This window comes from Dasypus novemcinctus, chromosome 21 (genome assembly GCF_030445035.2).
Source record: "Dasypus novemcinctus isolate mDasNov1 chromosome 21, mDasNov1.1.hap2, whole genome shotgun sequence".
Taxonomy (NCBI): domain Eukaryota; kingdom Metazoa; phylum Chordata; class Mammalia; order Cingulata; family Dasypodidae; genus Dasypus; species Dasypus novemcinctus.
The window spans coordinates 64,596,357-64,618,046 of NC_080693.1; the positions used below are offsets into that span (position 1 = coordinate 64,596,357).

General features: G+C 45.3%; 1 protein-coding gene, 2 long non-coding RNA genes and 1 other non-coding gene across 7 annotated transcripts in view; 2 read left to right on the forward strand and 2 right to left on the reverse strand.

Moving 5' to 3' along the window:
• The window catches only part of LOC131275136 (leucine-rich repeat-containing protein 37B-like), a 78,416-nt gene extending 70,896 nt beyond the window's left edge, over window positions 1-7,520 (forward strand). The window contains exons 14-15 of the mRNA XM_071210874.1: window positions 5,735-5,784; window positions 7,169-7,520. Coding sequence (XP_071066975.1) covers window positions 5,735-5,784; window positions 7,169-7,355 — 237 coding nt within the window. The 3' untranslated portion in view covers window positions 7,356-7,520. The remainder of the gene's footprint in view (window positions 1-5,734; window positions 5,785-7,168) is intronic.
• Window positions 1-21,690, forward strand: part of LOC131275064 (uncharacterized) — a 360,126-nt gene that overhangs the window by 146,034 nt on the left and 192,402 nt on the right. The gene's annotated exons all lie outside the window — the stretch shown is intronic.
• Window positions 11,687-21,676, reverse strand: LOC131275062 (uncharacterized). Of its 3 annotated transcripts, none has more exons than XR_009182494.2 (5): window positions 21,284-21,676; window positions 20,331-20,456; window positions 17,921-18,097; window positions 16,960-17,073; window positions 11,687-12,015 (listed from the first exon to the last, which is right to left on the reverse strand). It is a non-coding gene; the product is annotated as an uncharacterized lncRNA (long non-coding RNA). The 3 variants fall into 3 exon arrangements; XR_009182491.2 differs by lacking the exon at window positions 11,687-12,015 and adding an exon at window positions 12,858-12,981; XR_009182493.2 differs by lacking the exon at window positions 11,687-12,015 and adding an exon at window positions 14,713-14,757.
• Window positions 17,689-17,819, reverse strand: LOC131275153 (small nucleolar RNA SNORA70). The gene has a single exon (XR_009182589.1). It is a non-coding gene; the product is annotated as a small nucleolar RNA SNORA70 (small nucleolar RNA).

Consider the following 21,690-nt stretch of genomic DNA (forward strand, 5'->3'; position numbering starts at 1 on the left):
CTAAAAAATCAAAGCCACTGTCCCACCTGCTACTACTACTTGGCATTCCTCTTCAGTCATTAGGACTGAGGTACACTTTGTTCTTTTATTGCAAAGTATATTCCAGGAATTTTTACAGGAAGGAACCCCACTCCCAGGAGATCTCTGTGGAATTAAAACCAAGATAACAAGCTGTAAGACTACTTTGAGAAGTTAAGTTTAAGAAGGCTGGAGTTGATGTGATAGCAAAATTTCTTCAACCCAAAACTGTCAGCTCACTGATGAACTCACAGTCACTTTACTTCTATCACTGATTCCTTTCCTTGTTGGGGGAAAGGATGAGAGGCAATATACTCTCTGCTTTCATGGAGCTATCAGTCATGCTGTGGAGATAAGACACAGTAAAAGGATGAAAGTGTTATCTTTAAAAAAAAAATTATTTTTTTCTGTCCGTGTTTCCCCCCCCCACCCCCCACCCCCCGGTGCCTGCTCTCTATATCCATTTGCTGCGTGCTCTTCTATGTCTGCTTGTATTCTCATTGGGCAGCTCCGGGAATGGATCCTGGGACCTTCCATACTGGGAGGGAGGTGATCATTCTCTTGCACCACCTCAGCTCCCTGTTCTACTACATCTCTTATTGTCTCTGCTCTGTGTCTCTTGTTGCGTCATCTTGCTGTGCAAGCTCTCCGCATCGGCCGGCAGTGCTGCATGGGGCAGCATACCTGCACAGGGTGGTGGTACCATGTGGGCCGGCATTCCTGCACAGGGTGGCACTCCTGTGTGGGCTGGCACTCCACATGGGCCAGCTTGCTGTGTGGACCAGCCTGCCTTCACCAGGAGGTTCTAGGCATCAAACCCTGGACTTCCTATATGGTAAACGGGAGCCCAACTGCTTGAGCCACATCTGTTCCCCTGAAAGTGTTATCTTGTAGATCTGTTAGGTTTATTTAGCATCTTTCTTCTCCAGTGTGTTAAGCATTGTCTAAATAGGTTAAGTTAGGCGGCAGACTTGGCCCAGTGGTTAGGGCGTCCGTCTACCACATGGAAGGTCTGCAGTTCAAACCCCGGGCCTCCTTGACCCGTGTGCAGCTGGCCCATGCGCAGTGCTGATGCACACACAGAGTGCCATGCCACACAGTGGAGTCCCCCGCATAGGGGAACCCCAGGCGCAAGGAGTGCACCCCGTAAGGAGAGCTGCCCAGCGCGAAAGAAAGTGCAGCCTGCCCAGGAATGGTGCCGCACACACGGAGAGCTGACACAAGATGATACAACAAAAAGAAACACAGACTCCCGTGCCGCTGACTAAAACAGATGCTGACAAAAAAGAAGATGCAATAAAATAGACACAGAGGGAAAAGAACTTTGGCCCAGTGGTTAGGGCGTCCGTCTACCATATGGGAGTTCCGTGGTTCAAACCCCGGGCCTCCTTGACCCGTGTGGAGCTAGCCATGCGCAGTGCTGATGCGCGCAAGGAGTGCCGTGCTATGCAAGGGTGTCCCCCGCGTGGGGGAGCCCCCACACGCAAGGAGTGCGCCCGTGAGGAGAGCCGCCCAGCATGAAAAGAAAGAGCAGCCTGCCCAGGAATGGTGCTGCCCACACTTCCCTTGCCACTGACGACAACAGAAGCGGACAAAGAAACAAGATGCAGCAAATAGACACGAAGAACAGACAACCAGGGGAGGGGGGGAAATTAAATAAATAAAGAAATATTTAAAAAAAAAAGACACAGAGAACAGACAACTGGGGTGGGGGGAAGGGGAGAGAAAGAAAGAAAGAAATCTTTTTAAAAAATAAATAAATAAATAGGTTAAGTTAAACAGTTGCCACTAAATTAATGCATCAGGCTACTCTACTACATGTATCCTATTCCTTCTGTTCAATTATACAAGGGTTTATTAATTTTCCCAATAGGTGGGTACTAGCATATGAAAAGTCAGGTTCAATAAACTGACAAATCTTGACCCTACTATACCAATCCAACCTATTTTACCCCATTTGCCTTTTCCAATGTGATGGCTACCCTCCATGCCAGCCAAAGCAGCTCCTCAGCATACCCCAGGCACACCATGCCCATTCCATCTGTGCTTTTGCCCATCTAAAATTCCCTTAATTCACCCTGTCTGTCTAAGTCCTATCAAGCTGACAAAAGCCAACTCAAGTCCATCTTTCCCCCTGAAGCCTTCCTGAATACTCCTGGTCCTAGTCCATCTGTGAGATCTGTCGCCATGTCATGGCAGCCATAGCAAGGCATTCCCCCTCCTTGAGAACTTAACAATGTGGTAAACAGTTTTTAAAAGTGTGGCTAACCAAGACAGAACACATGACGGAGCAGACAGATTCATAAGAACCAGACGGCTGCCTGGTCAGTCAAAACCTGGCTGAATGTATTAATATATCTAAACAAAAGTATGTCTATTGGCAGGAAGTTTCTGTAAAAGAGTAGAAAGGGAAGGAAGAGGCCAGCATGGGCAGTGCCCATCCTAATATTGCCCAAGAGTAAAGTAGCTGCCAGCAGCAGATGGGGCACCTCGGGCCCACAGGAGGCGGTGCCTGCGGGGCAGATGCATGGATCTAGAAACCTCAGTCCTTTCCACTGAATGCCAGAATCAGCTGATTCCTTCTGTTCTGATTCTTTCCTCACCAAGTGGCCTTCTGACTGTGGCATTGTGTGCCACGTAGTCCTCTAGATAACTCCCTGATGGTGTAGGCACAGATGTTCTGTCTGTGGAATAGATGTATTGGCATCTTGAACACTGTCAAGTCATAATCTGACATTCTGATTTTTGTTCAGTCCTGTGATATTGATAAGGTGAGACTGTCCTATCAGGAAGAAGTGAGTTCTCTCTTGGTAAGGGAAAGAGTCTGATTTCTGAGTCTGGGAGGCTGGGGCCCAGCATGGGGTCAGCTTGGCAAGGCCTCTAGGGAGACAGTCAATCACTGGCCATTGCCCAGACAGTACCTTCCTCTTCTCCAGCTGGCATATGACCCTTCCTTTCTATAGCATCATATGCTGCTTTTGATTTCCATGTGTAGTTTAACCTTATATTTGTATTTCTTTATGTGCTTTCATTATTTCCTTTTCCCCACTTAGATTATAAGCTTTTTAGGACCAGAACCTTGTAGTGTTCTCAAAGGAAGAGAGCTAAGGCATTATATCAGTTCCGCAATGGGGGATAATACAACCTAATATTTATATGAAGTAGCATAGAGTCCAGCAATAGACAGAACCATGCATTCCTAAGACTTTTGAAATGGTACCTCCTAATATTCTGATAGTGGGGGGAAATGAATGAATGGTTATAGAACAGCTGCCTAACTATTTGGGGGAAAATAATGGTAGATCTGTATTTCTCACCTTAAACTAACATATTTCCATAAACATAAAAAAAAATCACATAAAAGCATTAGAAGAAAATAGAAGCAATATGTTTTATAATCTTGTGGTGGGAAAGAGCTTTCTAAGCCTGATGCCATGGCGTGATAGATTTGATCACCTTGTCTTTGACACTGTTAGCAAATTTAGCTCCTATTTATGCCAAACATTGGACTAAGAGCTTAATGTATGTTGTCTGACTTAATCCTCAAAACCAGCCTGCAAGCAAGATGTTGTCATCCTTCTTTTACACATGAAAGAGATCGGTTTAGGCTCCAGTGGCAAAACCAAAAGCAGAACCAGAGTCAATGCCCATAAAGCCTGGGCTCCTTCGTACCACTGCTCTGTTTTGCCTCCTTAAAGACAAAAACAAGTGGGAAATAGTTGAAATATTGACATACAGTGAAATAGTATAATATATTTAATATGCAAACATCTTTTATAAAACAAGACCAAAAACAAAAAAACCCAGTGGGAAATGAAGCAGAGGCTACAACGGGTAGGAGGTGTGTTCACGTACTCCCATCTGTCTGTCCTCTCCTCATGGCTTATGGGGTGCGGGTCTTGTTAGGGAGGACTTTGCTACCCCATGGGATAAAACTAGTTTCCTGTATTTTCTTCTGATACTTGTGAAACAGTGTGTTGTTATTTTTCTTTTTTAATCCATCTATAATTTGTTTTATTTGGTTGGTTTGGGTGTGGTTGAGGTAGGAAACCTAACTCCCCTTTCCCCCCACATGAATAGCCAGTTGTTTTAAAATCTCTTATTGAATGGTTAATTCTTTCCTCACTGATCTAAAATACATTTTTCTTGACAGTCCTGTTCCAGGACCAGAATTACCCTACTTGATGCCAGTTGTTTGATAACATAGTTTGCTATTTGGTAGGGCATGCTCCTGCTCTTTGATCTTCTTTTTCATGCTTTTCATAGCTATTTTTGCACATTTTCTCTATGTGTTGGAATTGGAATGGAATTAACATTTCCTTTTTAGAAACATGGCATCTCACACCATGTAATCCGTGCTTACTGTCATTCTGAAGTTTTACTGCTGAGTTCACGCATCTTTTATTCAGTTTATTTCTAAGTACTTTATACATTTTTATTGCTATTGTGAATGGGATCTTACTTCCATTACATTTCCTAATTGGTTTTCTAATTACATTTCTAATTGGTTTTTGGTGGTTACACAGAAAAGCTACTGAGGTTTGTGGGCTGATCTTTTGATATATCCAGCTACCTTACTGAATGCTCTTATTACTTCCAATAAAAATTTGATTGATTCTTTTGCGCTTTTTAGGTTCATCATCATTTCATACAGAAATAATGATAATTTTGCCTCTTCCTTTCTAATGCTTTTACTCCATTTATTTTTCTTACGTCATGGGTGGTACTAATGTTTTTCTTGCTGCATTATTGGTGGTGCTCCTAAACAGTGTCTAATAGTAACAGTAATAACAGGCATCCCTCTCTCCTTTCTGACTTTGAAACAATGTTGTTGTTTGGGCTTCTGGTAGATACTTTTACCAAGTACATTAATCTGACAAGGGGGTGCTGATGCAAAGTTCCAGAAATATGTTGGCTTTTATAAAGGGTATTTATTTGGAGTAGAAGCTTAAAGTTACAAGGCCCTGAAGAATCCAACTCAAGGTTCCTTTCTCACCAGTCAGTTGCCACGTGTTGAAGCAAGATAGTTGCTGGTCACTGCGAGGGTTCAGCCTTCCTCTCTCTCAGCTACAGGTTGGCACAGGGCTCTTCTCTCTTCCTGGGGCTTTAGCTGTTTAAGCCTTCTCCTTTCTGTCACATAGCAAGACCAAAATAATGAAATTCTTTCCTCTTCCTTGTCTTCTTTTGTGTGTCTTCTTGACTGAGTATCCATTTATATAGCCCACCAAGGGGGTGGGGACTCAATCCTGAATTAAACTCTACTAACATGGTCAAATCAAAGCCCTAATCTTAACATACTTTAATCAAAGACATCTCAGCTGAATCTAAAACAAGCAAAGGGGATCACACCCAGAGGAACAGACCAGTTTACAAACATAATCTCCCTTTTTTGAATTCATAAATAATCTCAAACTGCCATACCACGTTAAGAATGTTTCCCTCTTTTGCTACCTCTAAGAGTTTTTATTAGGAATTACATGTTGCTTGTTATCTAAAACAGTAAAATATATTAAGTGCCACCTGCACTCAAGATTCTAAACTAGGTATTGTGGAAGAGCCAAAGAACTATGAAAGACGCTAGTACACCTGTCCTGGAAAAAAAATTGTCATCTGGCTGGGAAGATAAGACTTAAGATAAATAAAATGAATGAATAAAGCTTTGGAAAGAATGGTTATTGTGATAGATAATCATGGTTATGTTTTTCTTCCAAAACAGATTTATTCTCATAGAGCAGCATCAGAGGAAGATGAAGAAAAAGGCCCACGGTAAATAATAACCTGGCAATTTTTAACATAGAATTTTTAAACTAGAGAAGAACCTAGAGCTCATATATTTTGATTCCTCATTTTTTAGTGTGGAAACTGTCAAAGGCATAAAAATACTTATCCTAATGCTTTGCCTGGCTCTAGAAAATTAGCTCCTCAGCCAAAGCTGATTCAGAGGGGCCCGGCATGGATGCACCTGCTGTCATCAGTTCTTGAAGGAAAGGGTGGGGGAGGAGAGGTTTGAGCTGAGCCGGTCTCTTCCTGCTGCTGGTGGGCATCAGGCTGGCCAGAGGCCTTTCTGGAGTCTCTGGGGAAGGCACAGGGAAGACCGCACGGCTTGGAGGTCAGGGACCAGTCTCATTCAAGGCTGATGGAAGGAAAACTACACGAGTCCTTCCTGTAAAGTGGCCAGAAAACTTCCCTTCTCATCCTGCTAGTTTTCAAGCCCCTACTCATCCCCTTTATTCAAACCTCACTGAATTTTCCTTAGGAGAGACCCGAGATAGCAGCTTGTGTCTTTCCCTTTTATAAGAAAATGGAGACGGAGAAAGGGAAAATATCTTCCCCCATGGTCACACTACTAATGAGTGTCAGAAAGAGGGTGGTTCTTTTCCCTTCACCCACTTCTCCATTGATTATACAGTGCTCGGGCCATGAGCTACGTTTTATATCACAACTCAGTATACATATACTTAGATAGACACTTTTTAAAGCAAACCTATTCCACAATCTGATATTTTCTATTTTGTTCAGCTTCTTTTTGTTTGGTATGGCTTTGTTTTTTAAGGCCAGCCCTGACCTTATATTGATTGTCAGTGATAACCTGCGGTGTGAAAATCAGAGAGCTAGTTAATTTTGCTAGCTGGACTAAGGCTTTTAACTTGGTGTGATTCAGCCTATAGGATAAAGCAACCTGTAGGAGAAAGAAGCATCTTCTCCACTCATCTCCTACCCTCTAGCACATGATGCATGAAAGACTACGTCTGAAGGGAACTGATGTAAAATATCCCTAGAGAGGGTGGCCCAGTATGGCTGTGCAGTTTCTTCACTGCCCAAGGGCCTCTGACAAGTGGGTGAATGGGACTGAAAATTCTGCCTATACTCCATGCCCAGCCACGTACAAAGAGGTCCCCAGAAACATTAGGGGGCCCTCTTGGATGGACACTGAAAGCTCCTGGAAGTCCAGCATGCATGGGAATTGTTTAAAAAATCCAAAGTCTGTGGTGATTTTGCTAGTTGTGATTTACGGGCAAAGGTAAACATTTAGTCCTGCCAAGACAAGAGATGTCTGTAGTGAGAGACACAGAGAATGCCACAAATCACTAACCGTCCTGTGTGTGTGTGTGTGTGTGTGTGTGCGTGTGTGTGTGTGCTTCCCCCCGAGGGGCTTCTTTCGATTTCTGCTGCAAAGGAAATGCACAACTGAAAGTGAGAATCAGGTAAACTTACACAGCACTCAGTACTGCACCCAGAGAAAGCAGGAGATGTACACTATCAACATTTCCATTTCTATTTTCTACGAGAAAATTTTTCTGGAGAAGGCGGCCACTTTGGCTGAGGGATATGTATAAGCCTCTCAATGCCACATGCAAGAAAAACATGGCACAGAAGCTACATGACAAGGACTCTTCAGATGAGGATGAGATTTTCAATAAGGATGCAGGGTAAATGATGGGGGACAATTTAAACGTCTTATCTAAAAGAGTTAAAGTCTTACTTTCAAGAGTAAAAGCCATTGGCATCATTCTTCTCCCAGGGAGCGCAGTGCCCCACCAGAGAAGGTGGAGTCTCTAGAAGCTGCTGAAGAGGAAACTGAAGAAGCCACAGTGTGACCCCCGCCCTGCCTCAGGCCACCTGCATTTTTTATTTTCTAATATTGACTTCAAGCATTACTTGTAAAAATGCCTATTTTCCTCATATTAAAATGTTTAAAACCCATAGCCGATTCTAGCTATGTGGTAAGGAATTAAAATGTAAATAGTTAAATAACAAGGTGTTTATCAAGGGCCATAGACAAGAAAAGCAGGGCTGGAGCTAGAATTCCTCACCGGAGCCATTACTCCTCTAACCGGCAATGTGGGCAAAGGAGGAGGAACAGGGGCTTCTCTCCCCCATTTCCATAATATAGTTAGTCCTTGGGAAACTAAAACTGTATCAGTCTCTAGGAGTATAGACTATTAAGTCAAAAAACAATTTATTCTGGTGCTCTCTCCTCATTGCAGGAGCAGCTCTGGTCCCCCAGCTACCAGTCGCTGACTGTTTGTTGTGGATGGGCCAGAGGAGCATCCACCTTCTGGCCCCTCTCCTAAAGTCTTGAGGTTGCCAGAATATTTGGGTCATTGAGTCTACCTCCACTGTGAGGCCAAGTCCTGACTTCTTCCCAAGCTTCAAACTCAGGGGGGAAATGGGTGTCCTGTGTTGGTGTAGGAGGTCCTCCATCCTTAGAAGCTATTGGAAAACTCACACTGCCTTTTTTCTTTTTCTTATTAAACTCTCCCAACCCTTGGGTATAGCTAGCAAGGAGTTGTTGGAGGGATAAGGGATAAGGGTAAAGGAAAAATGTGAACAGTAATGGCCCCAGATTGCTCTCCTCCGGCCTGGAAGGGTGTTATTTTGGGAAAACATTTTGGTGAGGACCTAGCCTCCCCTCTGCCCCCCACACCCCCTTCCTTCCTTATCACCCCTCCCCCCCATCAAGTGTGTGCTACTCAGTGCCCTCTAGCTCAGCCCAGCACCAAGCCCCGACCTACCCGCTTCCTTCCACGCCCACCGCATGATTTCAAGTGATGATGCAAGTAAAACCTGCATTAGGCGCAAGAGCTCCTGCATTCCTTCTGCCCCTCCAGGTGGGGTGAGATAAGAGTGCAAGGAGGGCATGACTTTTTCCTTAAAGTGAAAAGTCATTAGTAGGTCACATTTAGGAATGTTAAGCACAGTGACTAAAAGGGATTCCAAATAAGCAAGATTTGATAATCGAACTATTGAACTTACAGTAACCTGAGGTGAGGAATGATGCCAACCAAGGAACGACAGCCCAGAGTCCCCCAGAAGAGCAGAGCAGCTGGGAGAGAACCCAGCATTTTTTTTTCTGCGGGTTGGGGTTCCAAGCAAAACGAGCTCCCCGTTAGTGCCTCATCTGCTCTACACGTTTGCTGATGCTGGGCCACATCTGAAGCTGCTCTCTTGATGCCGGCCCAAGGCACCCAAAGTTCCTTACTGAGGATGAGAAACAAGTGTTTTTCTCTGTAGTGACTTTGGTGATCCAACAAATATTACTGTGTTTAAAGCACTAGACTAAATAAGAAGAAGGGACAGCAGCAGCTACTGCTGCCATTTACTATTTGTTTACTTGATGGATTCAACATTTTACGTCTTATCTCATTGAGCCCAAAATTCCATGGAGGCATATTTTGCCATCCTCATTTGACAGATAAGAAAACCAGGCCAAAAGAATAGAAGTCATTTGCCCAAGGTCATACATCCCAAACTGATGAGTTAAGGTTTTACCTCCTAGCTATTAGACTTCAAAGCCTCTTAACCATTACACTGCCTTGCTGTAGGGTATAGGGAAATAGAGAAGGAAAAGCCATGGTTGCCATCAGAGTCAATCACAATGACGGTGGTGGTGATGGCGGCTACTATTTACTGATCAACCACTGTGGACCAGGTACAGTACTAAGCACTTTAACACTGTTAGGTCCCCAGGAACAGAAAAACCCCCATGGTACCCAAACCCTATATTTTAACAGGAAGTTGGACATAAAGACAGGGAGCTGATGAGAAACCAAGAATAGAAATCCTTGTGCTGGTTCCCAAAAGTCTAGACGGGGAATCCAGGTAGCTCCAGGATATTTTTGAGTGGCTTTACTTTATGTCAAATTTTATGCATAAAATGAGACTTAGATAATATTTTTAATATGTAACACCACCTCAAATGTGTATATTTCTTATTAGTCTCAAATGCTTACCTATCATAATCCTTTTATTTTTATTTTTCTTATTTCTGTCCCACCCCCATTGTGTGCTCTCTGTGTCCATTCGCTGTGAGTTCTTCTGTGTGTATTGTATTCTCATTATGCAACTCTGGGAACCCATCCTGGAATCTTCCGGAGTGGGAGAGAGGTGATCATTCTCTTGCTCCACCTCAACTCCCTAGTTCGCTGTCTCATATTGTCTTTGCGTCTCTTCTTTTCATTGTTGCATCATCTTGCTGCATCAGCTCTCTGTGTGGGCGGCACCACTCCTGGGCAGTCTGCATTCCTGCGCGGGGCTGCACTCCTTGCACTGGGGCCACTCCTTGCACGGGGGGCACCCCTGTGCAGGGCACACTCCTTGCTCATGGCAGCACTCCATGTGGGCCAGCTCATCACACAGGTGAGAAGGCCCTGGGTATCAAACCCTGAACCTCCTATATGGTAGGCGGACGCTCTGTCCTTTGAGCCATATCAGCTTCCCCTATCCTAATTCTTAACTAAAATTCCCAAGAGTGAGATTCTCTTTTACTCAGTTTGTCCAAGATTGGGCAGAGGTTTTTCCTGAGCCCAGAATTTGTCTGACCAGCTTGTGAAAGAGCTGCCTCTCCTTGGATCAGGGACACAAGAAGTGGCTCAGCTCTCTTGGTTGTCTAGAAAGAAGTAGGTCTAAGGGATGACTTGAAGGAAGAGAACTGGAAGAAAAACAGATATTTCATAGGCATACAAAGGAAAAAACATTCTAGACAAGAGTCAAAAGGCAGGGAGACATGAGACCTTGAGGTGTTCTTGAACTGTGTACAGGCTGGTGTGGCCTGGAGCAGGAAGCACAAGGAGCGAGAGGCAGTATGGGAAGCTGCACACCTGAGCAGGGAACCAGATCCCTAAGGAACCTTGACCCAGCAAGTGATGAACTACTTACTGATGTTTCAAGCAGAAGAGAGGCATGACCAAGCTTGAGTTTTAGAGGCCTAGAAGTAGAGACACCAGGAGATCAATTTGGGAGTCCAGACTAAGTAGCAAGTGAGAGCAAATGGATGTAGAAAATCTTTTTACAACGGAAAAAAATGTGTTCAGTGGATATATGTGAACAAGAACTGGAAGAACAAGAGCTTGTTTTCAGAGAAGATTGGATTTCAGATTTTTATGATAGATTCCAGGTGATGACAAGGTCCGAGTTTAACCTGGGAACAGAAGTCAGTGAAGTGCTGGTCATCTAGGAGGAGAGACAAATCCAGGTGACCTTAGAGACATGTTTCCTTTCCTCTTTTAGTAGCTTAGCAGAGAGGTACCTCAGCAGGTGCCAGCCAGCTCGGTGGAAGAATAAGCAGATGCCAGCCACTGAGCTCCTGAGTCCGCCTTTCCAATGAGGCCATTGAATCACGGGGCTTCCATATCTAGCAGCAGAGATGTTCTCTACCTCACAACCCCTACAAACATGTAATGCCCTGGGGTAGATCTCTATCTCCTCTCTACAGGAACTCTAGCCATGGTGTACATGGTCCCGCAAAGCCTGGCTTAAACCCCCGCTCTGTAGGAAAATGAGTGTTTGGAGAATAGAGTGCACCATTATTATTCTGCTTGTAAGTTGTTCCTCCCCTCTGAAAAAAAAAAGCAAAAACCACCTTTATATTTGTACCATTTGGTGCTAATGATGCATGTGGCTCTGTGTACCCTTTACATGACAGGAGGTAAAGGAATTTTATGCCCAGGAAAATCTATGTAGTATGGTAAGGTGATGGTATGGAAAGTACTGAAGTAGAGGGGAAGATTTAGAGTCCAGGGCCAAAGTTCCCGTGTCACAAGGGCATCATTAAAAAACATACTGGCTCAGAAGGTCTCAAGCTGTCTGACTCAACTGCTATATCAGACAATGTGTGGTTATCCGGCGGTGCATAACAGATTACCCCCCAGAAGAAACACTTGCTCCTCACAATTTCCGTGGGCAGTTCGGGCTGTAAGGCTCTCATGAGGTTGCATTCAAGATCTCAACCGGAGGAGGGGGGGTGGTGGGAAGATGACATCTGGGACTGTGGCCATCTGAAGGCTAGCTTCCAGGGTGGTCATCACTCACATGCTGGCAAACTGGTGCCCGTTGTGGGAAGGAGGCCTCAGTTCCTCCCCACATCAGCCTTTTTACAGGCTACTTGAATCTCCACATGCCTGATGGCTGACTTCCTCCAGCCTGAGCGAATGGGAGAGAGCACCAGGCAGCAGTTCTCCTTTATGGCCTGGCCTCAGATGTCATATGGCACCACTTCTGCCATGTAAAGGAAGCCAAAAGTAAGTGCATAAATCCAGCCTACATGAAGGAGGAGGCTTAGGCTCCAACTTTTGAGGAAGGGAGACTTAAAGAATTTGTGGACACATTTTATTTTCTATTTTTTTACTTTTTAGGAGGTACCAGGGATTGAAACCAGGATCTCCTACAATGGGAAGCAGGTGCTCAATCACTTGAGCTACATCTGCTCCCCTGTGGACACATTTTAGAACTGCCACAGACAGGAAAATAGAAACTACTTCAGATATTTCAAGCAAAAGAGGATTTTATATGGCAATTAGGTGCTTATCATTGGAGGGGTTAGAAGTGGTGAAAGCTGGCAGTGGGGAGGGATGGTTACTTTATCACAGTTGCTGTCGAGGCCACAGGAGTCAGGAAGCATCAGGAAACCACTGCTGTGGTCACTGAAGCCCCATGGTCCCAAGGTTGCTGTTTTCTGCAGGATGTGGAGTCCACCTGCCCCCAGAGCCTGCATGTCTGCTGCCACCACAGAGGAATGGGTGACTTCTACCTCCCTTCCACTTTCTAAATCTCACACAAGTACATTTTATTGGCAGAACCCTGCAGGCAAGGAAGTCTGAAATGATTCCCAGACTTCCAGCACCTACAGAAAAGGGGTTGGAAGTGGTGTCAAAAGCCAACCAACATTGTCCAGCATATTCCGCACACAGGCATGGTGATGAAGCCTCTTGTACTTGGAGGTGTCCTGGGGCCCGACCTCTGTTTTGGGTAGGCTTATGGGCGGCCCAGCCTTTACAAATGAGGGAGGCCTACATGGAGTAATCTGGTGATGGCCTGGCTAAGCCAGAGGCCTAGAAAGTCACTCTAGCTGGATAGCAGATGAGGTACGGGATGCTGATGATGTGCGCTCATCCCCGGAGGTGCTGGAGAAACACCTGGAGTTGACCCTTAGCTTTGTCTCTGGGTTGTTCACGCTGGAGGAGGCTAATCAGGCAGCAAGCAATGCAACATCAGTGAAAAAGTAGCCTCCATTCCAAAGGACTGCCAGAGAAAATGTGACTGGGAAAACACAATTTCTCCAAATATGGTCTATGGACCTCTACGTCAAACCTCACTAGGAGGGAGTGGATACGGCTCAAGCAGTTGAGCGCTCGCCTCCCATAGGGGAGCTCCTGGGTTCAGTTCCCAGTGCCTCCTGAAAAAAACAAAAACAGAAAGGACCAACAAACAAAACAAATGAGAAAACCAACTCAAGAAAGCCGATGTGGCTCAGTGATCGAGCACTAGCTTCCCACATACAAGGTCACGGGTTTAATCCCTGGGTCCCAGGACTTAAAAAAAAAAAAAATCCCTGGAATTCTTATTTACAGATTCCTAAAAACCTCCCCTCTAAGCCACATGCCCACCTCACCTGAATCTCCAGACAGAGGCCCATTGAAACAGCCTTTTATGCTAACTAAATTTGGAGAACTACTGAAGTAAGGTGAGGAGGGCAGGGAGGGGGGGAAGCAGAGGTCCTTCTTCAGGGCTGGAGGTCAGCAGAGAGGTGACTGCAGGAGAGGGAGGGCCGTGCAGGGTGAGGACGACAGAGCTGGGGTCCAGTGATGTCCCAGCACTGGGAACGCTGGAGTGCTGTCCCCCTCCCCACCCCCACGGCGGACAGGACCTTCACTCCTCCATCAGTCCTGGCTGCAGAGGTCCTGGAAGGGGTGAGGTGCTGGGGCTGAGACCTGGAGGGTCAGGTAGAGCACACATTCCAAAAGAGGAAAAAATCTTAAGGCCAGAAGCGGGAAGAGTGAAGTTGAGGGTTTCTGTGTTAGAGGGTCACATTGGAAAGAGAGTCTGGCACACACTGTGGAGTATTCTGGTTTGCAGAACTGAAGGAGATTAAGATTTAAACCTGTGATCGATATAAAGGCTTCACATGGATGAGGACAGGATGGTGGAGCAGCGGGAAAGAAGGAGTCTAGGTCTTTAACACATGAACCACCAAACTAGCTGTGGACTTCCTAACTGGATTGTTACGTGAACTATGGATAGATTTCTCTCTTATTTAAGCCACACTTCTTTTGGGTCTCTATTGCAGCAGCTAAACCTATAACCTAATATAATAAAAGAACAGTATATGTATTGGTTAGTTATTACCACAATAATACTGTGTAACAATCCGTTCCCAAATGTAGTGGCCAGTTAAAATAGGTCTCCAGGTTGGCTGGTGTGCCTCTGCTTTAATGCTGTGCTGGCTGGGTTGGCTCTGAGTCTTGGTGTAGGTCCACAGTCCATCTGGGGCAGCTCTGTTCCATATGTATTCATTCTGGGGCCCAAATGAAGAGACAGCAGCTCCCCAGGAGCAGTTCTACTCATGGTGAAGGCAGAAGCATAAAAGGCCTAACAGAAACGTATAAGGCCTCTTAAAGCTTAGGCTCAGAACAGGCACACTTTTGTTTCTGCCCCATTCTATGAGCCAAAGCAAGTCACATGGCCAAGGTCAGAGCCAGGAGATTGGAAAGTATGCTCTAGCACAATGTGACGTGGCAAGAGTGTAGATACAGAGAAGAGTGAAGAATTGGGACCAAAATTTTATCCATGCCAGTATGTGATTGTGCCCAGGGCCCAGTTCCACCCTTCTAGTGGTTACCTATAAACAAAGCACAGCAAGAAGGTAATGTCTGTCAATTTGAAGACTCAACCACAGTTCTCTGTTAGGCTGTCAGGAATCACATCTCCTTCCTCTCCACACAGCCCGACTCCCCACAATGCCTAGTACCAGGTCCAAGAAATATTACTGAGTGAATTGTGGCCATTCCTACATTCTCCCCATATGCTTCCTTATAAAATATAGCCTGACCTCCCAAGGGTGCTACATCTTCATCCCTTAAGAAGCAAAGGACTGTGCCATTTGGAGCTGGGACCTGTACACAGATCTGTCTGACACCAAAGAGACCCCAGAAGGAAGGGCTTATACAGAGTGAAACATCAAAATGCTTTGGTGACATTTTTTTCTCTAGAGGCCATTTAGAACTGGAAAGAGTCCCATCACCTGAAATGCCCTAACAGGGAGGTACAGACCTAGTTATGGATCCACTGAACTCAAGGGAAATTTTAACAACAGTGCGATTCATCATCAGGCCCCCACTGCTCCACAAAGCCCCCTTGGCCTCTCTCATCAGGGCAAAAGCAAAGTCAGCCCCAGATGTTCTACCTAAATATCTGCCTTTCCTTGGAGACTTTGCCCTTTAAAGAACCACATACAGAGAGTCATGATTAACTCTAAAGAATGTCAGCACTGAATTCCAGGCACAGGGGCATGTGGGTGGAGAGTATATTTTAGGGCAGTGACTCATGATAAATAGTTTCCCCCATTCCCCAAAAGTGACTACTCAAAGTCAAGCTGATAAAAATAGAGGCGGAAGGGGGGACTAGAGTTAGTGCAAAGCATCTTGGTTATGATGTGGATGATTGGCAAGCTTGTTGTTAAAAGTGATGGCTCTGCGTTCTCCAGGTTGGTTAAGAGACTGCCTTACTGGATTGCAAGGGGATATTTTGTAGCAGTTTTTGAGGTACTGGGACCAGGGACTGAACCCAGGGCCTTGTATGTGGGAGGCTGACACGAAACCACAGAGCCACACGGGCTCCCTCATTTGCTTCCTTTTTTTTTGCTTGTTGTTTGTTTGTTTTCTTTAGGCGGCATGGGGAACCAAACCCTGGAGCTCCTGTGTGGGAGGCAGGTGCTCAACTGCTTTAGCCATGTCTGCTCCCAGCAGGTTTTTTTTTTAAAGGAGGCAAAATAGAACAATTTATCTCCAAGATTTATAAATATTGTTACTTGAACAAAGCAAGATGCAGTATGGCATGTGCTATGTGTTATACCAATAGAATTGCACAGTCCAATACAGTAGTCACAAATTGCATGTGGTTATTTAAATTAATACAAATTAATAAAAAATTTAAAGCAAGCTCCTAAATTGCACCAGCCACATTTCAAGTGCTCAATATATGTGGCTAATGGCTACCATATTGGACAGTGCAGATATAGACTATTTCCATCAATACAGAAAGTCCTATTGGACAACTCTGGTACAGAATACCTCTGGAAGGACACACAAGAAACTGGTAATGGTAAAGGCCTCAGGGAAAAGAATTGGGGGGATGCAACACCATAAACACTTTTGTACCTTTTGAATTTTATCTCATGTGTTTGTATAAAGTATTCAAAAAACTAAATTTTAAAAAATGAATCAGAAATTAGGAATCCTCGTATAGGGTTATTGTATGCTAGGGCAATGTTCCCAGGATATCTCTTTATAACTTGCCTAAAACAAAGCAAATTAATAGATATTATGATTTCACATTTTATTTTTTCCCCCACAGCTTAAGCTTTTGAGCTTCTACTGCCATTTCTGTGCTATTATTAGCTCATGGGCAACAAAGTGAATTAATAAAAGAAAAACTCAACCAGCTCTCAGGCACAGGTTGACAGCTTATTTTTTCCTGAGAAATATGTGCAGGTGATTTTTATTTCATTTTGCATGGGAAAAAAAACAAAACAACCAGCAGCCATAACTCCTGCTGGTAAGATTATTCCTAGGGAAATAAGTGATCTGTAAAATGGACCACAGCTTCCAAGAGCCCTACCTCCTGAGCAAGTCTGAGAATTCATGTAGTAGGTAGGGGTTGGAGATTCTGCTTGGCTGCATCCTAAATCCAAGCCAGTTAAAGCAGGAAGACCAAAAGGGGGCAGGAGAGTACAAGTTTTTCTGTTGGAAAGGCAACTCATGGACCAGTGATTTCCAACCTGTGATGTCAGCTTCCTTGGAGGGCCAGTTACTGCAGGGAGCGCCCAAGTGCTTGTGTGCATCAGAGACTGTTTGCAGAGCAAATAATGTCCTGTCACTAATAGCTACTGGGTATTGAGTGCATGTTATTTCATTTAAATATTACATAAATAAATTAATAAATTACCTGTGAGGTAGATCTTATTTTCTCCAATTAATACACGAGGAAACCAAGGCTGGGAGGCAGAGTGGGGCTAAGGTAACTTGTTCAAGTACACTTGTCCAGAGGAAATCCAGTTACCTGGCAAAGAGATGGAGTTTCTGGTCATTACTGGCACTACTGAGTCTAGAAAATCCAGGCTGAGGTTCACGGGGGGCCTGCTGAGAGCATTAGTAGCTTGGCTCAAGCATGACCCGCCCTCCCTCTTTTAGTTTGCCAAAGGGCTGCTGATGCAAGGGACCAGAAATATTTGGCTTTCTTTGTTTTTAGGCAGCCAAGAAGTCATTTATTGGAGGGCATATGTCAGTTGAGGGCAGCGCTGGCAAAGCTCTCACGAGTGCAGGGCCTGCCACCTGTCCAAGGGGCCATGACTGGGGATGCATTTCACCCCACAGTCATCCAGGATGAGGCACTTCTCAGCCACCATGTCTTCGAATTCGTCAGCATTGAACTTGGTGAAGCCCCATGTCTTGGAGCTGTGGATTTTCTGGCAGCCAGGGAACTTGAACTTGGCACTGCACAGCACCTCAGTCACATGCTCTTTGTTCTGAAGCTTGGTGTGGATGGACATGATGACTTGAATGATGTGGCCCCGGGCCACCGTCCCCTCAGGCTTTCCAAAGTCACCTCACAAATGCGTATGGAGCCTAGATTGGGAATGGCACGGGGTCACAGACAGGACCATCGATAGGCAAGGGCTGTCTCCAAGGTTCCTTAGGGCAACCGCTACAAGCAGCAGGCCTCATACACTGAGGAGGCTGCAGTCAGCACCCACTGCACACGAGGTCCCCATGGCGGGAGGGGCAGGTCGGGTTAATGGTCTGCAGATATTTTGGCTTTTATAAAGGGTATTTATTTGGGGTAAAAGCTCACAGTTCCAAAGCCATGAAAAGTCCAACTCAAGGCATCATAAGAGGTGCTTTCTCACCCAAGTTAGCTGTCATGTGTTGAAGCAAGAGGCAGGTGCTCTCTCTGATGGTCTCTGCCTTCTCCTCTAGACTGTAACTGTCTCCTGGAGCTCAGATGAGTCAACCAGGTGTAGGGCTTGTCTCTTACCAGGCCTCTTCTCTCGGGTTCAGCTGATTCACTTTCTTCCCGATTTCAGCTGCAAGATATTAGGCAAATGGTTCATTTCTATCCTGGGCTTCAGCTACTTGAGCCTCTCCTCTCTATCGAATAGTAGGATCAAAAATGACAGAGCCTTTTCCCTCTGTCTCTGTCTGAGTGAGTCTCTCTGTGTTTCCATTTATATCAGACCCAGCAAGGGGACGGAAACTCAACCTGAGTCATGCCTCACTAACCTAGTCCAGGCAAAAGCCCTAAAACAATCTTGTCAAGTCATCTAATCAAAGGCCCCTCAACTGAATTTAATGCATTCAAAGGTATCACACACCAGAGGAATAGTTTACAAACACAGTGTTTCTCTTTTTGGAATTCGTAAAATAATTTTAAGCTACCACACTCTCCAATAGAACACATACTATCCTCTAGTTATTCAATGGAATTTTTGTGCATCTGTTCTCTGTAGGATCTGTGGAGAAATCTCTTGTCTGCTTTTTTAGGAGCCTCCTCTCTTGATCTTCTTTTACCTCCCCACCTCTCTGCAGAGTCTTCTAGCTTTGTCACCCTCTTCTCATCTTGTTTTACACCTTCTGGGACCACATACCACTTTGGAAAGCTGAATAAAGCAACGCATCCTGGGAGAAGGGCAGCTATGGGACCAGAACAAGAGAGCCTAGAGGACACAACTTTGAACCAAGCCTTCCCAGAAGAGTAGGGCAAAAGGTATTGCAGGTGAATGGACAGGGACGGTAAATAGACCAAGAGATGGAGAGAAGGCTAAAAAGTCATAGAATGAAAGAGATTAAGAAGAGGGGGCCAGAATGGAAGGGGAGATTCAGAAAACACCGGGCAAGCAGGAAAAGAGGTTATGTAGGCCCAGTTGGAGGCCAGTGCTGAGAGGGCACCACACATCCCACTGGCACATCAGTTTAGATTTAAAGCACTGTCCAGAGTTACTCAAAATAGAATGGGAAAACCCAGGAATCAGAATCCCGTGAGAATAAATCCTAAATGCAGATTTCTGTGTCCCACCCAGGCCCTAAGGAGTGGGGTTCAAGAATTTGAACTTCACCACGTCTCTCGCATCCCCGAACCCCTGACAGTTCCTTTCTGTTTTCGATCTTCTCATTTGTCCTCCAGGCCTCCAGGAGATGTCCTTCAATCTCTTTATGGAAGATGCAAACCGTACTGTTTGCCAGGTAGGCTGCTGTGAGTACCCCTTATATTCCTTAGTAAACACCAGTTATTAGCCCCAGTGTACAGATAAGGAAACAGGCTTAAGTTAAGGTTCTTGGGGACCCAAAGCCACCCAACTAATGAGCTATAGAAGCAGAATTCTAAACTAGGTCTTTTTTCTTTGTTTGTTTTTAAATTTATACCCCCCTCCTCCCCAAGTGGTTCTTATCTGTCTGCTCATTTTTTGCTTGCCAACTCCAGGGGGCATTGGGAACCAAACCCAGGACCTCCTACATGGGAGGTGAGTGCCCAACGGCCTGAGCCTCATTCACTCCTCATGGGCTGTGGTGTCTGCTGGCTTGTGGCATCTGCTCATTTAGGTATCTGCTCGTTGCTGCAGGTTCAGCATCTAGCTCCTTGTGGCAGGTGCGGCTTCTAGTTTGTCTTTAGGAGGCACTGGGACCGAACCCAGGACCTTCCACATGGTAGATGGGTACCCAACTACTTGAGCAACATCCACTTCCCACCGAGGTCTTTTTTTTTTTCTTTCTTTTTGGTTCTTTTCTTTTTTTTGGATTTCTCAGATCTTTTTGATACTGGTTGGAAAGGCAGCACAGTCTGGTGGCTGAGCAAGTGGGCTTTGGAGCCAGTTCTAACCCATACCACCTGTTCTGTGGACCTTCCCTAAAACAGTATGGAGCCCAGGGCACCCCTACATGTGTCAGTATTTTTCACAAGCCCCTTTGGATACCATTGAAGGCAGAAATTTCTAACTTGAATTATATCAAGGTCCAGAGAAGAGAAGTTAGTCACAATACTTTGTGGTCCCTACCGCAAGCTCAGAGCCCAGGATGTATGACCTCAGGCAAGGTCCAAAAACTCTGAGCCTCAGTTCCTCATCTGTAAATTGGGGATAGTATCAACGGGTGCAAGGATTACTTACTACTGGCCAGTAGTAAGAACACAAAAAACTAGCTACAGTTATTATAATTCTGGCTAAGTTTTGCCCTCCCAGTCGAGTCTGGGCTCCCTGCCTTTAATAGCTCTTTTGAGTAGTTGAGCTATAACATTTCCTGTTTGAACCCCAGATATATCCCTACCTGGTATCTGAGGGAAATCATCAAACCAGTATGAATGCAAGCCTCTCTACACTGTAATAGCTGGTATTCTCCTGGGTTCTGGTGTAAGACGCTGGGTTTTCCATCTATTTCTTCCCAAGCTCTCTTCTGAAAATGGATTAAAAATTTTTTTTAATCATAGACATGGTTTAAAAATTTTTTTACCTTTATTTTGTACATTTAATTATTGAAAAGAAAAAAAAACACAGTTGAATAAAAACATATACTTATATTGTCTTACAAAAACATATACTTCTCAATTAAATGTATTGCATACATATACATTTTTTTAAATCATGAAACATGTTACAAAACATATTTGAGTCATAGTAACGCAATCATACAGTATTTGCCCTTTTGTGTAAAAGGTAAGAGTACTAAATGAAATGAAAGGAACGGTAATGAAACCTGAGGGTGCACAGCAGTTCCTTGCCCCTCCTTTCCCCCACTTCTGGGCCACCCAGGCCTGTCACACAGCTATCCTCCTGAGATTTCCCCTCACTTCTTCCTGGGTTGGGGCCTTTATTTCCTGACTCCCTTCTCTTCTTTCTTGCTTTATGCTCTCTTTGCTAGAACACATCCTTAATGATGACTCTCTTTGCAACATTTAAGAAAAACATGGTTCGTGGTCCTCATAATCAACCCCCGGGGGGAGGCTGATGAAGCACAAGAAGCGCGGGCTGAGGTCAGCAGAGCGCGCTTCCAGGAACTGAGCTGTTCCCCAGCCACCTCCTGTATGTCCTCGGGACCTTCATGTGGCTGTACCTCCCCGGTCCCGACCCACCCAATACTTCGGCCCAGCTAGACGTGTAAGTTGCCCACAAGCACGGGGCCTGCTGATGCCCCTTGCCCTGAAAGAGAAATGTCATATTTTACCAAGATAAGCAAAAGAACGACTACTCGGCTAGACGAGAGTAAGTGGACCTTGGGTTTACATGGCGCGCGTGGATTTGGGGCCGATTACAGTTGAGCGCTCTGGCGGACCTCAAGGAGTGCCCCTGGTACTGGTGTGGTCAAACATGTTTGTTTTCCTGCAATCTACGAGGCACGCGGTCCCAATTGCGCCTGGGCTCTGCCTGCGGGGCTGCACTGATGCCCTCGGGGAAGGCAAAAGTAGAGCAGGCGTTCTTGCTCTCGTTGTACAAGGGGGCAAACTTCGGCTCGGGGAGGCGAAGACACACTCCATAGTTCAGCAGATGGTGCTGGGGCCGAGCGAGGTAGAGAACCTAGAAGCCAGGATCTAGTCCCAGGCAGACCGGTGTGAACACGATGCGCCTCACAGAGCAGCCAGCCCCTCTCCGCGCCAGGCTCTGCCGCTGGGTTCCCAGTACCCGAGACCACT